Source organism: Aedes aegypti, chromosome 2 (assembly GCF_002204515.2).
Source record: "Aedes aegypti strain LVP_AGWG chromosome 2, AaegL5.0 Primary Assembly, whole genome shotgun sequence".
Lineage (NCBI taxonomy): Eukaryota > Metazoa > Arthropoda > Insecta > Diptera > Culicidae > Aedes > Aedes aegypti.
This window is the reverse complement of record NC_035108.1, coordinates 40,878,575-40,892,600: the sequence shown is the minus strand read 5'-3', so window position 1 is coordinate 40,892,600 and position 14,026 is coordinate 40,878,575. Positions and strand designations below refer to the sequence as shown.

The 14,026-nt window shown below is 36.1% G+C and overlaps 1 protein-coding gene across 2 annotated transcripts in view; it reads right to left on the bottom strand.

The window, feature by feature from the left end:
- LOC5569846 (glutamate receptor 1) overlaps positions 1-12,876 on the bottom strand; it is a 659,974-nt gene extending 647,098 nt beyond the window's left edge. For both annotated transcript variants that reach the window (XM_021840615.1, XM_021840616.1), the window contains exon 1: positions 11,196-12,876. In XM_021840615.1, coding sequence (XP_021696307.1) covers positions 11,196-11,376 — 181 coding nt within the window. In that variant the 5' untranslated portion in view covers positions 11,377-12,876. The remainder of the gene's footprint in view (positions 1-11,195) is intronic.
- Between the last annotated feature and the right edge of the window lie 1,150 nt (positions 12,877-14,026).

Below are 14,026 nucleotides of genomic sequence, written 5' to 3'. Positions count from 1 at the left end.
TTCGAGTTTTGCCGTGAAGATTATGCTACTATAGGAACGGAATACTACTACTATAGGCACATGTGTTCCTATAGCGGCTCGAGGGTTAATAAATATATAAATATGTACTTGGTTTTAATTATGAATCGTGGTTTACGGCTAACCAGCCGAGTGGAAGTTTAACAACTACCGAAAAGCTAAACATATAAATATGATTTTCTATGTGAACGATTTTCTATATGAAGATTCTTTAAGAATTTCAAGTATCTCACGGAATGGATCTCAAATATATTCTTAGGGAAACCCCGAAAGAAATTAATAATTAATTATCGTTTCATATAACTGCAGCTTCTATTTCCGGACACTCTACGTTGTATGATAAACATTTCACACCGTGCAAAGTGTGTGTGTGTAAAATGTGAAATGTTCCAGACAAATTCTAGTGTCTCAACATTGCAAAGTGAAATAAATGCCCTAGGACAGGACGTGACAGCTCAACTAAGACTGCCCCGTTGTTTTTTCACCTTGACGATACAACAGCCAGTGCTACCAGTATCCTTTTTAAGTAAATCTTGTAAACAAAATCAAATATCAGAGATCATAATTTGGTTGTTTCTTGTACGCTTCAGTCATTTAGTGCAATAAAGGATGCTAGCTTTTTTTGAAAATCAGATTGATGCTCAAAACCGACGATCTTTTTAGATAAAATGGACACAATTTCCATTAGAGGGCTCTTAATTAGGTATTTTTAATTTTTTAACATTATAAGAGCACATGCGGTTAACTTAACATTGAATATCAAATGATTTGTAACAAAAATATTTCATCAAAAATTTTCCAATTTTTAATAAAAACTCTAATTTATGAACTAGCAACACGGCCGGGCTAGCAACAAAGTGACCTGTTGCAATCCAACGCAACGATGTGAAAGTAGGCCTTTGCCAAAACTACCAATGAGAAGTGGTCTTTTTTGACAGGCAATTGGTTTCGTTTTTGTACCTACTTTGACCTGACACGTCTTGTCTTAGCTATTGTAACCTTCGCACCTTATCGAACGCGTAATCGTCGCCGGTGAAACCGTCGCCAAAATCGTCGCCAGTCAACCAACCGCTGCGAATTTGACGTTTCACCAGCCTTACCAACATAACGGCACATCACCTGCTTTGATTAGTTTGCTGGCGACGATTTGGTTGGTCTGTTTGAAAGTTGGTGGCGCGTTTTGTTGCCCATGAAACAGACAATACCAGTCATTTTGCGAGTCATCGGTGTGAATATGTGATTGCATTCGTTTTCCATGTTATGTTTGCTTGACAACATGAAGTGAAATCTATGCGGCGGCTGATAACTACCGGTACTTTTTACAGGCCATCGGCACGCGTACATCACAATATACAGTTCACTGTGACAGGTGTTTCAAGGAAAAATTCGGTAAGTTTGTTCCGGTCTGCAGCCTATATTGTCTACATGTTTACCAGAACGTCTACCGAACACTCCAATATATCCCGTAACACCTATGAGAGGTCGTAGAGTTCTCTGCGTCTTTCTTAAAAAGGAGTTCAATTAATAACTCCTTCCCTTTCCCCTGCATTCGCATGGACGTAGCCAGGACAGCTCTCGACTATTGGAGGATTGGAGGATCAATCTTGTCTAAGAATTAGGGATTAGTCCAAAATCTCTGGCTTTGGTAACGGACGGGAAGTAGGCTACCTCCATACAATGGTCTTGAACTGTACCATCCACGAATTTGTGCGAATTGCTTAATGCTAATGCTAATTATTGGAAGTATGATTGAAGCAATAAGATTGGATTGGGAAGTCCTTGGAGGAAAGCATAGTAATCTTCTGAAAAAAAAGTGGATAGCTCTTGGATGAGCCCTTTCATGATTACTTGGAGAAACTCTAGATGGAATACCTAGATGAGTTCCTCCAGACATCTTCAAGAGCAGTTTATCATTTTTTTAGCACATTGTGAACAGTTTAGGTCAACTTTATTAATGGGATCTCTGAGGAAATCAATTATGAAGGATCCATATTGGGAATCACTTCAAGAATTCATAGTTGAATTCTTTGCAAAAACACTTAAAATTTAATGAGAGAGATTTCAATATATAATCACGGAGGAGTTCTGCAAGAATTTTGTAACAAAATTCATGTATAAATCACAAGAACCACATTTAAAAGCGGAACTATCATCAAAGGCGTTCTAAATGAAGCAAACTACCATCGGAGTTGTTTCTGAACGATTACATGGTAGAATTCCTGCTGGTAATATTCAATCAGTTTTTTCATGATTCCTTGGATGAATTCTAGTACAGGTCTATCATCTGTAGTACGTTTTTTGATATTATTGTTGTTCAGTTTTTATGCATAAATTTGAGATAATTCAGTATTGCGATATGCAATATGAATTGTTAATCAGTTTTGAACGTAGGTAGGTTTTTGTGTATGCTGGTTATTTATTTTTCGAGACCCCTACTGCTATTTGAAATAATTTCTGGCTACGCCACTGTATCACATAAACAAAACAAAAAAAAAATATTATGGAAGTCTTTTTACCGCAGATTTTAATGTTTATTTTAGTTATTCGATTATACGGAGTAAAAAAAATCGATAGCCCGGATAATCGAGTCGGGCGTGTAATAAAAAAACATGGAGTATGTCATGGAAAAATCCCTGAATCTTTTTTTTAAGAAATTGCTAAATCATCCAGTGATCTCCAAGAAATTCTTTGAAAACATTCTTAAGAAATTCCTACCGACATCAGTGGAGGATACTCTTCCCCACAAAATCCTTCAAGAAATTAAAATAATTCATGGAATGGATCCAAAAAAAAACTCCTTAGAAAAAAATTAAGAAAAGTAGTAATCAATTTCCTGAAGATATTTTTACAGGATAATTTCAGGTTTCTCATAACCTTTTGAATGAATTGTTTTCAAAAGAGGTTGCTCAAAGAATTCAGGGAAAATCTCAGAAGTTATTCATCAATAAATCTTAAGATAAATTCCCGTTGAAATTACAGAAAATATATGAAGATATTGCAGTACTTGAGATTTATAATGCTAAAAAAAAACAAATCCATGGAAACAGCAACTGAACATAATCTGGGCGAAAATGCTAGAAGAGTTTCTCATGGAATTTCTGAAAAATCAACAAACAAAGACTTGAATCATTTCTGAAAATTTTTTTGAAAAGCAAATCTAGAGTAATTCCATATACAGTGGGATTCCGCTTTTGGAAACAAAGTCGAAATTTTCAGTTGGCAAAAACGGAAACCATTTTTTTTTACATTCCGTATAGAAATTGAAAAATGTAATTCCGATTGGAATTTACATATGCCGAAAAGATAGCTAAACATTTTGAGACTATCATTTAAAATCTTAAGATTCCGCTTGGTAAAAATTCTCAAGCTTCCAGAAAAAAAATCAAAAATTTATATATCAAAAGTTACCACTAGTTCTTCTCAAATTCCACTGGAAACCTACTTAAAACCACCAAGATTTCACCAAAAAGTAAAAATATAAGATTTTTTGCTTTGTTTGATACTATTGCTGCGGTATGTTTTACTTCATGCAATGTATGTAATTCCAAGATAATAACAACTGTGAGTTGAAAAGGTGGGCTTAATGTATAGTTGATGCTTTATGAGAGTCATAGACTTTATATTTCTCGTATGCTAGAGTCAAATCTACGAAGTGTATCATAACTACGCTAAGGCTTCTGTGTCAGTGCTTGTGCTTTGTTCAAACGAGCTGTTCTAAATCTGTAGAAAAGCGGTTTTTCATCTACTTATACTACTGGCAGACTCAAGTGGGCTGGTCACCCAATATAAATTCCTGAGAAAAGAAGTTGGCCTCCAGTAGAGAAACTGGTGGAGCTTAATGGACTCATGAAATGTTGTGATTGCGTGACCAATGACTTAAGTAAATAAGCGCGTACGATAACCCTCAGTAGTAGGTGGGATGTTGTTGTCAATAATGGATCCATTTTGTTGCCAAAATCCGGGGGGGGGGAGGGGCGAGAGGGGGTGGGTTGCCAAAAATGGAGCATGTCAAAAACGGAATCTCACTGTAGTTAAACACTGCCTATAGGAAATGCGAAATTGAAAGTGACTTGACTCGTTAGAATAATTTACAGTCAAAGTGAAAAGAATTCATTAAAAAAATCGTTAACGCAGTCGGCATTTTCAAAAATTACTGGTAGGATACATAGACAAACTCGAAAAACAACAGATGTAGAAATTCTTATATAATTCTTAGCGAAACTCCAGCAGGAATCCCTGAAGGTGTTCTTACAAACACTAGGTTGATTCTAACATACGACAGTGAAGAAAGGTCTTCCAAATAGTATTACACAAGCATCCAAGAGTTCGGACAAAACAGCATGTTTCACTTCAATCAGCTAGTAAAAGTATCATGAAGAGCATTTATTGATATGATGAACACATTTAGTGCCAGTGAAAATTAGAAGTAATGATTATTAACAACCTTTGGCTGTGCTAAGTGCAGTAATCAGAATAACCCACACCGAATTTAGGAATATATTCTAAGGCCCTAGTTGATCAAACAATGGTGGGATGTATGTTATGCATATTGAATTTTCTCTTCAGGAATGCAGATTATAATTTTTATCAAATATTTATTAAATAGTCTACTGATGCAGGTACGTTTGTTAACTATAATCAAGTGTTTGTAAGCAATGAAAACCAGTTGTTCTAACTGACCAAACTAAGTGTTGCCTAATTTGATTAAAACATGAAATTCGCTCAACCTCCGTTTTTCTAAAATATAAAAGAAGTTCATGGTAGATACGTTTATGACCAGGAATTCAATACTGAGCAACAGAAGCGTAGCGGCAGGTGCAGTCCGCACCGGGCACTGGGTTCATAGGGGCTGATCAAAATATTTTATAGCTGTAGATATGCGATATTCTGCCTGCCTGTGTAGATATATTATAAAATTCTACACAGGCAGGGAGGATCCGGTTCGAAAGCGATCTGGATTGGTAATATGTAGGGACCCCTATTGTTAACAGGGCATAGTAGTTTTGGATTCCAAAACACACTATTCTGTTAATAATCAAATATCCATAAACCTTTTTATTACTCGTGCCTGTGGAAGTCATGAACTGATTTGTAACCATTTAATAACAAACCATATTCTGAAGCAAGCCAGTTCCTTATGCATTTTTCGATAACGTGACCACTTTTTTTCGTTTTTCGCATTGATATGAATCCCAATGCATTCTTTGAATTCCATAGTAGTACTATTCCACAGGTTTGAGGTATTACTTTCGATAGATCATCAGCTTTTTTTCATATAGTGAATCTAGAGCTTCCTTTAGAAATACGTACAGAGACTCATTCATAGATCTCTCCAGACATTGTTATAAAGATTCCTCTAGCGATTCTCCCAGAAATTCGTGTTGAACATTTTTAAATGATTTCTCAAGATATTCTAAGATGAATTTCTTCAGTATTTGCTCTAGGAAATCATTCAGCAGTCCAACAATGGGTTTACTCCGTAAATTCTTCCTAAATTCTTACAAGATTTTATAGGAAGATTCTTTCAAAAATTCTTCTTTTGATTTATTTAGTAGGTATTATTATCAAAGTTCAATTATTGGATAAATATTACTATATAAAGTGCATAAATATTTCAGGAAAATTCAAAAAAGTTCATTCTAGGGCTGAAAAAGTCAATGCAGAATTTTTTTAAGACGAATCATACAAGAATTCATATAAAAACTCTCAAGTCGTTTTTCCAGTGTTGCTTTTTGTCATTTTTAGAACCACTCAATAGAGTAGTATCTTCAACAGAGTAGTGTTTGGCGGACGATGAGGGCAGGATCAAACATCTTGCGCGTCGTTCTCGTAGTGAAGTGAAAAAGTGTCACGGTTCGTTATTAATTCGGTTGTTTAGTAATATCGCGAATCTGATTGGGCGTGACTATATCCTTACCCCAGATCCTTATCTCATCCTACTAGCCCAATATCCTTTTCATGACAACTGTGGAGATGCAGAGGTATACACGGTCTCTAGTAACAATGGTTGTCTAACTAACATTCCTTCCCTTTCCCGGTGACCGTAAAGACGTAGCCGGCGCTGTTATTAACTTTCAAATTTTGAGCTCTTGATTTGTGCACATTGATTGAAACTACGAATTGTACGGTCATATATGCTCATGCTCATTTTTGGACCAACTCCTTCAATTGACAATTATCATAGGAATTGCTCTTTCGGAAATTATTTCACAATATCTATTAAGATTTCTTACACAAATTTCACGACAAATCCAGCTGAGGATTACACATATGTAAATTTCTCAAAAAGTTTTAAGTTTTCTCAAAGATTTCTTGAATAATTTTTGAGTAAATTCTTTACGGATTCTTCAATTTTTCCTGAGATTTATCCAAGACTATATCAACAGTCTGGAATAAAACCGAAAATCTTAAAAAATGTTTCTCTCTTGTGGGAATATAGTATGCATATTTTTCACCATGATTAGTTATACCTTTAGGATTTAGTTTAAAAATATGTCCTGGATTTATTTTTGTAGGATTCTTAAAAAATATTTCTGAAAAATTAACTCCTTGGTGATGTTTAACGAGAAATTCTTTGGAGTTTTTTTAAGAACCTGTTGAAGAATTGCTATGGAAAACTTGGGACAAACACTCAAGATAGCTTTAAAAAAACAGATTCTTTAAAATCCCCGACAAATTCTCTTACTCCAGAAATCTATGGAAGAATTGCTGGATAAGTTCTGTAACCGCACTCACTGTACAGGCAGTCAATAGAGTGTATCACACTGATAAACCTTCAATAGCACATCAGCACGTTCACGTAATAAGAGGATGTACTGGTCCCAGTTAAGTAAGAGAATTGATTCGAGTTCAGAAGATACACAGAAATGAAAGTTTTAACTTTATGCTGCCCAATCAAATATTGAACTATAAATATACTTACAGCTATGAAGCTGATCAGTCGTACAGCTGCAAGACCGTGTTTTGTTCGCCAACAAGTTTCGAAAACGTCACTTCTTTGGGATACTTTGGAACGAATCTTGATTTCGTTTCATCAAATTTCTGGAATTTCTGGATGAATTCCTAAAGGTATCTCCAACAAAATCTGGAAAAAATCCTTAGAAAACGTATTTGAACTTCTGAGTATGCTCGTCAAGCAAAATCCGAACTTTTGATTGCTTGGGTAGATCAGATTTTATTTATATGAATACATAAACATGTTATTCTATTCATTGATAGTAAGCGTTTGCATTTGTTTGTGAACGAAATTTGATAAATGTTCTTTTTTCACTTCATGTATCAAGTTAATAATTTGAATTGTAAACGCGAGGCAAAACAAATAGTTACGTTGTATTCAGCTAAGTCATACAATGGTTTCGTGTTATCGAGAATATGTTAAATCAAGGTCGATTGCAGATAGAAATTAATTTACAATGTACCTAAATTTTTAGAACTATCGTACTCAGTTTTCTTCCATAATTTGCCAAACTTTTCCTGCTTATCAAAATTCCCTCATTATAATGTCAGGCTCTATATGATATCTATGTATTTTACTGCATTTTTCACAATTTCATATTATTGTCCTAAGGCAAAAGAAATATGTCTTCCGAGATCAACTTTATTGTTGAATCATGTGCATTTATTCTTATCCGAGTCCAATAATAAAAAAATGGCAAATTTATTTCTATACCTAACGAGAAAATAAAGCTCTTCATATCATTGATTATTGAAGGAATCCTCCTTGAACCAAATTATATAAGACATATTAGACTATATTTTATTGGTGTTATGAAGATGCTGATGTCTGACACAACGTTTTTAGCATGGATAAGAATTAGAACCTCCTCCATACCCTTACCCGACCAGAGGAAAATAGGAAGCCTATAACAATCACATATCAAAGTTAGTTAATATACGTAGACTTATAAACCATATTAAGCTATCAAATACCAAACAAGGTAAGCTTATCATTTTGATATTTTGCGATAGAATATCATCATAAGAGGAGATTATTTGAAGATTAGCAAAGCTAGGTTTGATATTCAATACCATTTCAATAATATGGTTTGCATTTGATGTGTTAACAAATTACCACTTATAACGTTTTGTTTCAAGTGCAAGACTATTAAAATAACTAAATTTATGATTGTGCAGATATTATTCATAGACATTATTGGCATTAATTACCTGCTGATGAATACACGGTGTGCTGGAACACACATATTATCGGACTTGCATGAACCTCCGATCTTTTTTCACTAAATGTTAGCCTTGATATTCAAAAAAAGCTTGCTGAATATTAAAAAATCTTTCATCGGCAAAAAATTGAAAAAAGACGATTTTTGTATTTTACCCTTTTTCCATATATGAGTTCATACGAGAATATTAGAGATACACTAATATGATGACTTTTAACGACCTAATGACCAATTTGACATGACATATCTTTAACATGAATGAATTCTTAGATTTAAGCATCATTTCCTACATACACTGACATAATATGACCAACCCATGGTGGTATGCCGTATTTTATATAATGGAAATTTCACTTTTCACTTCAGAAAAGCTCATACGATCGCTTTGTATTCTTCTTTCTGAATCAAATCAGTAATATTTTACGTATGTGGTATAGTTTTCTAATCAGAATAGGAATTCCCAGAAATTGATACACATGGCAGTATAAGCTGTATTCATGTGCTTATACGCGCAATCTTCTTGAAATCGGGTTCATTATAACATGATTAACAGTGAATGGCTTATATAGCCGTAAGGTGGTTTCAAGCTCATCGTGATACAAGTTTTGTGCAGTCACTAATCTACTCATATGCAATGCGCACATTATATTTGGGGTTTGAAGTGCCTGATTTTGAGTAAAAGGGCTGGATTACTTCGGATAAATGTGGCGACGGTAACAAATCGATCCAACGTAATCCAGCCCTTTTATTCACGACTTCGCACTTATGGAGGGCACATTTTGCGAAATAGACACAACAATTTCAATAACCAACATGGACACATAAATTTTATTATCGTAAAACGAGGTATCTATGAAAATGCGGGTAACTTTGATAGTGCGGGATCCGCAACGTACACTAAACAAAATAACCAAAATTATGTTATTCAGTTAAGTAAAACGAATACGAAACTAAGGAGTATCGGTGTGACACTTCACCTCTGAGCTGTTTTCGTGCCAATCAAGAGTATGTGAGGCTTTATATTCGAATATTAAAAAATGATGAGATTTTGGTACTTGCAAAACGCTCACAAACAATCTGTTTTACTATAACTATTTCATGAAACTATAATGAATTCGGTACGTATGCTTGATGGCCTAGTAGAACATAAATCCGGTATCAAACCTCATAGCGAAAAACAGTTTTACAATTTGGAATCATTTTTGTAATCAAAGTCACAAATTCCCATATAACATTAAAAACCTAGAGGTATGCAACGTCTCATGTACTTTACGGGATTCAGTCGATTTATACTCATTCATGTTCCAAAAACGATTGATATATGGTGAATTCAATGTCGAAACATGATTATCGATAGATATCTATTCAGAGATATATGTTTATACCCATTATTATCAACTTATAATGGTGTTTATTATGTTTGTTTTGACTGAAAACCCTTTTAAAGATGTTTTTTGTTCAATAAATTCTGTACTTTAATTGATAAAATCTAATCCAGTTTCTCTATTAACATTAACATTTGTTTTGGATTTTCATGTGCTTATCTACTCATTATCAATGTTACCTCATTACCAAAAACTGACTTTCGATTATATGAAAAACTATAGATTCATTAAGATCGAACCGATATGCAATCTTTCATGTACAATCGATAACTAACAAACCAGTGCTTGTTTTACAAATAAAAAAAATTCGATTTTCTCTCAAAAAACTATCAAAGTTACCCCGTTTTATGGTATGTATTTAGTTTTAAGTATATGAAGGTAACTAAGGATATGTTAATGATGTGAGGTTTTAGCAAACGCACCCAACCAGCGTCTGCAAGATTTCAATATAAATCGGCATGACAACTTTTCAAATATATATTATATAATATTTGAAAAGTTACTCATACAAGGAATATCTTTCAATCAAAACAAATATGAATAACAAGATCAGCTAGAGTGAACATACCATACAAAATTGAAACAGTACATTGCCCTATATAATTATATGGCGGTTTATTTAATGGTTGCATGTAATTATACAATTGTCTGTTATCTTAAAAAAGCTTCATGTTCAATAACGAACTCCAATAATTTCAATTATTCAGTAGAATAGGAAACATTGATTGAAACTTGATAAGTTGTGGTATGTTTACCTTAATAAATTTATGTAAAAATGCGATGTCGTTAATAAACGGCATACCACAATGGGCTGGTCACATTGTGTGAATGTAGGTAGAAATTATGCTCAATTTGAAACGTCTTGTAATCGATTCGTAATCTAGGTATATCAAATAAGTCTGCAATGCATCAAAATTAGTATAACTCTAATATTCTCCTATGAACTCATATATGGGAGAAGGGTAAAAATACAAAAATCGACTTTTTTCAATTTTTTGCCGATGAAAGAATTTTTATATTCCGCAAGCTTTTCTTGACTATCAAGGCTAACTTTTAGTGAAAAAAGATCGAAGGTTCATGCAAGTTCGATAATATGTGTGTTCCAGCACACCGTGGAATATATTATGATATGTTGGCTAGGTATATTAACAAAATGATAGTATTCATTGGTCACGCTTTTCTACTTGGGTAAAATGCCATAAGGTTTCATAGACATTTTCTAAGGCATTACTCGAATGGAAATTCGATAATTAAGTTAATTGCGAATCGATGAATAAGGGCCGATTTCTTCACCTCCGCTTAGGCCTTAATCCTAGTTTAACTATATGGGTTAGCGTGGTTTACGGCTTAAGCCATCGTGAAGAAATCGACCCTAAGTGTATTAAATAAATGTATTTAGATATTATGATAGTAACTTTGCACAATTCCGTATTGTGCCGTGAATTTTAAAAACTATCGTCAATTTCTATTTTATGAAATGAAACAAAGCAATGTTCGAGAACTGAAATCTCGTTCCGAACCTTGGTTGACAAAATCGTTCGAAATATCGCATACCGTTAGTAGATTCGTGCTATTTTTTTTGTGAAACGATCCCCGCTGGATTGAAAAGACTTACCCAGTGGAATTTTCTCCGTTTGCGGTGATGTTTGTGCAGTTGTACGACTAACGATTGTAAGCAGCATCAGCATCGACCAAACCACGGTCACCTCCAATCCGCGCCACCGAAGACGCTGACGACGGTGACAGCGAGATGTTAGCAGCTGACGCGTCTGCTTTGTCGCCGTGATTAATTCCATCGTTCAAAATTTTACACGTCGCTCTCCCTTGATGGGTGTCTAACAATGAAAAGCACTCGGTAATATTTTTTTTCTCTCACGAAACACGGTAATTTTTCTTCCGCTGGTTAACACTGCTTGATGTTGGTATTTGGGATTTAATTTCACGGAAAATCACCCAAATTAATCTTCTTTTTATATATATTTTAGGATGAGAAACACGGATGGAAATGGGACACAATTGACATTTACTTATTCACTAGAGAGCACTAACACACGAGATTTTGGCTAGGACGAAGAAAGCACACACAGATAACCTCCGATAAATGATGAGCGCCAAGGAGTGGGGAATTCCCTTTACGAGTCTTTATTTACGAGCGTATTTCATCTTCTTGATTTGTGTTTCTGTTATCAGCTCAGCCGGTTATGAGCTTCTTGGTGCACGTTTTGACAGCACTGTTGCTTCTGTTTATCCACCGCGGCATGAAACAATGTATCTTTTTCTTTCCAGATGAACGAGCGCAATATCCGAGATCGTTCGAGGCGAAGGAAAAAGTACTGACTTTTATTCTTTTATCAGCGCAATAAATTGCACCATCTTCGCAATAAATTGCTTCTGAGATGACATATTGATTTGAATATCAATATCATTCGAAGAAATTGCACTCTCCGCACTTCCACTCAGGGAGCTGTCGATATCTTGCTTATTTCTCTTCATTCGCTTCGACAGCGGTGGCAGGAAAGCATGCTGCTTCTCTAAATCGAATTGACTTGCATAAACTTCACGCGAACGTATGGGATCCTTGCCGAATACACTTCTCTTGCCAATCGAGAGCACTTCATACACGTTCTTTTTGCTTCAGCCTGAGTTGCTACCGCCCCACCCTTCCCAAAACGGACCGACCAGAAAACCTTTCACTCAAACTGTCACCGTGGAGAAGCCTGCTGACAATAAATCAAACTCTGCCGCAGCTCTTCGATTCTACTGAATTGGATTTTAAATTTTAATTCGATATCCTCCCGAACCCGATCCCGTCCTTCTATCTCTTCAATCCCGCATCTGTCACTTTGCCAACTCGGAAGCTTTCCACCGAGCCATGTCACTGAGTTGAACTGATTTTAACTAACCGCAAGTCAACTTCCACTACCCGGTATCGACTTTTCAAAGTTTAATTTTCCATCGATACTCTTCCTGCCTGCTACAGTGCTTCTGAGGGGTGGGGTTCAACCGTACGAAAACAACCACAATCTCTTCATTGATGCCGCAGTTGACGATGTTGTCATCGCTGCCATCGACCTGTCGAACTTTTGCCACTGCCGATTCGTCGTCCTGCTGACCTAGCGAAATGTCCCCCTTACAGCTTTTCGCGTTTACACACGGCTCAAGGGCGTACCGTGGCACCCAAAATCTACACACTAGCTTCAGACAAACTTCCTATTCCTATCAATCCCCAACAATCTCACGATCCATCAGACGAGTTGGAATCAAGTCACGCGGCCGTCACCGATGACGTCTAGTTCAGTACTAAAATCCCAATCAGCCCAGAGACTCTGACCTAGCCAGCATCCGTTTCCTCCCCTCCGAACCGCCCCGCATTACAACAACTCCGAGCGCTGCCCTTCGGATGTCCCTTTTGACTGCTGCTCCCATTTTCCGCTCTCCGAGGGATGCTGCGCGCCGTGTGTAGAGATTCTCTCCGAGTCATCTATTCTCGCTTATCTGCGCCAAAACATGCAACAACCCTCTGACACTTCCTTGTCGTAGTCCTTTAGCCGACCTCGTCGTCCCGATCCGGAAATGAATGATGTGCCATTTAGTTTTGTTGTCTGCAAATTATGAGTCCCCCGCATGTTATTGTCGTGGTCGTCGTCATCTCCGGGCTGCTCATGCATTGCAGCTCTCTCCACGATAAATGGCACTCACTCCTTTCTATATGGATGCTCGTCGAGCACTCTCCAGTTGGTGCACAAATGATGATGCTGTCAGTTGCAGTTGGTTTAGAGCACCTGTAGCCTCGCCGGGATATATCATTCGCTCAACGGCTACTGAAAATTCTTTTGGGATATTAATAGCTACCTTGATTCAAGTGGATTTCAGTGTTTTTAAAACTTGATGGTTGACCATATACTTTTCAATTATGAATTGCTACAGGTCGTGAATTACACTGTGAATTGTACTATAAAAAATCAAAATTTGTACGAGTGATGCACCGCAAGCACGGTATTATCGAACAAAATGATTAATGACTTTGAACGCCATTTGGATTAAAAAACGTTTGTTTAACCTTGGAAAGATTAAAAAGGTTAATCTCAAATTTAATGTAACGCCCTTGGAAGTGGCACAGTTGAAAGCATTAAGCAATTCGCACAAATTTGGTGGTACAGTTAAACCTCCATGAGTCGATGTTCCATTACTCGATATCGACTCATGGAACCATACTAAAAATCAAAGTTCATGGTTACTATGATGGTCCCCTCAAACCGCTTTCCATAATATTGCTGTTCCATGACTCGATATTCCCATGAGTCGATGGTCCCTTCAATATCGACTCATGGAGGGTTGACTGTAGTACATTACTACACCTTTGTATGCAGCCATTCCATGAAAAACGGATCTAGTGGGTCACCGAATTCCGTGAAAATTTGCTATTTTGTTCCTAATCCGAAATAA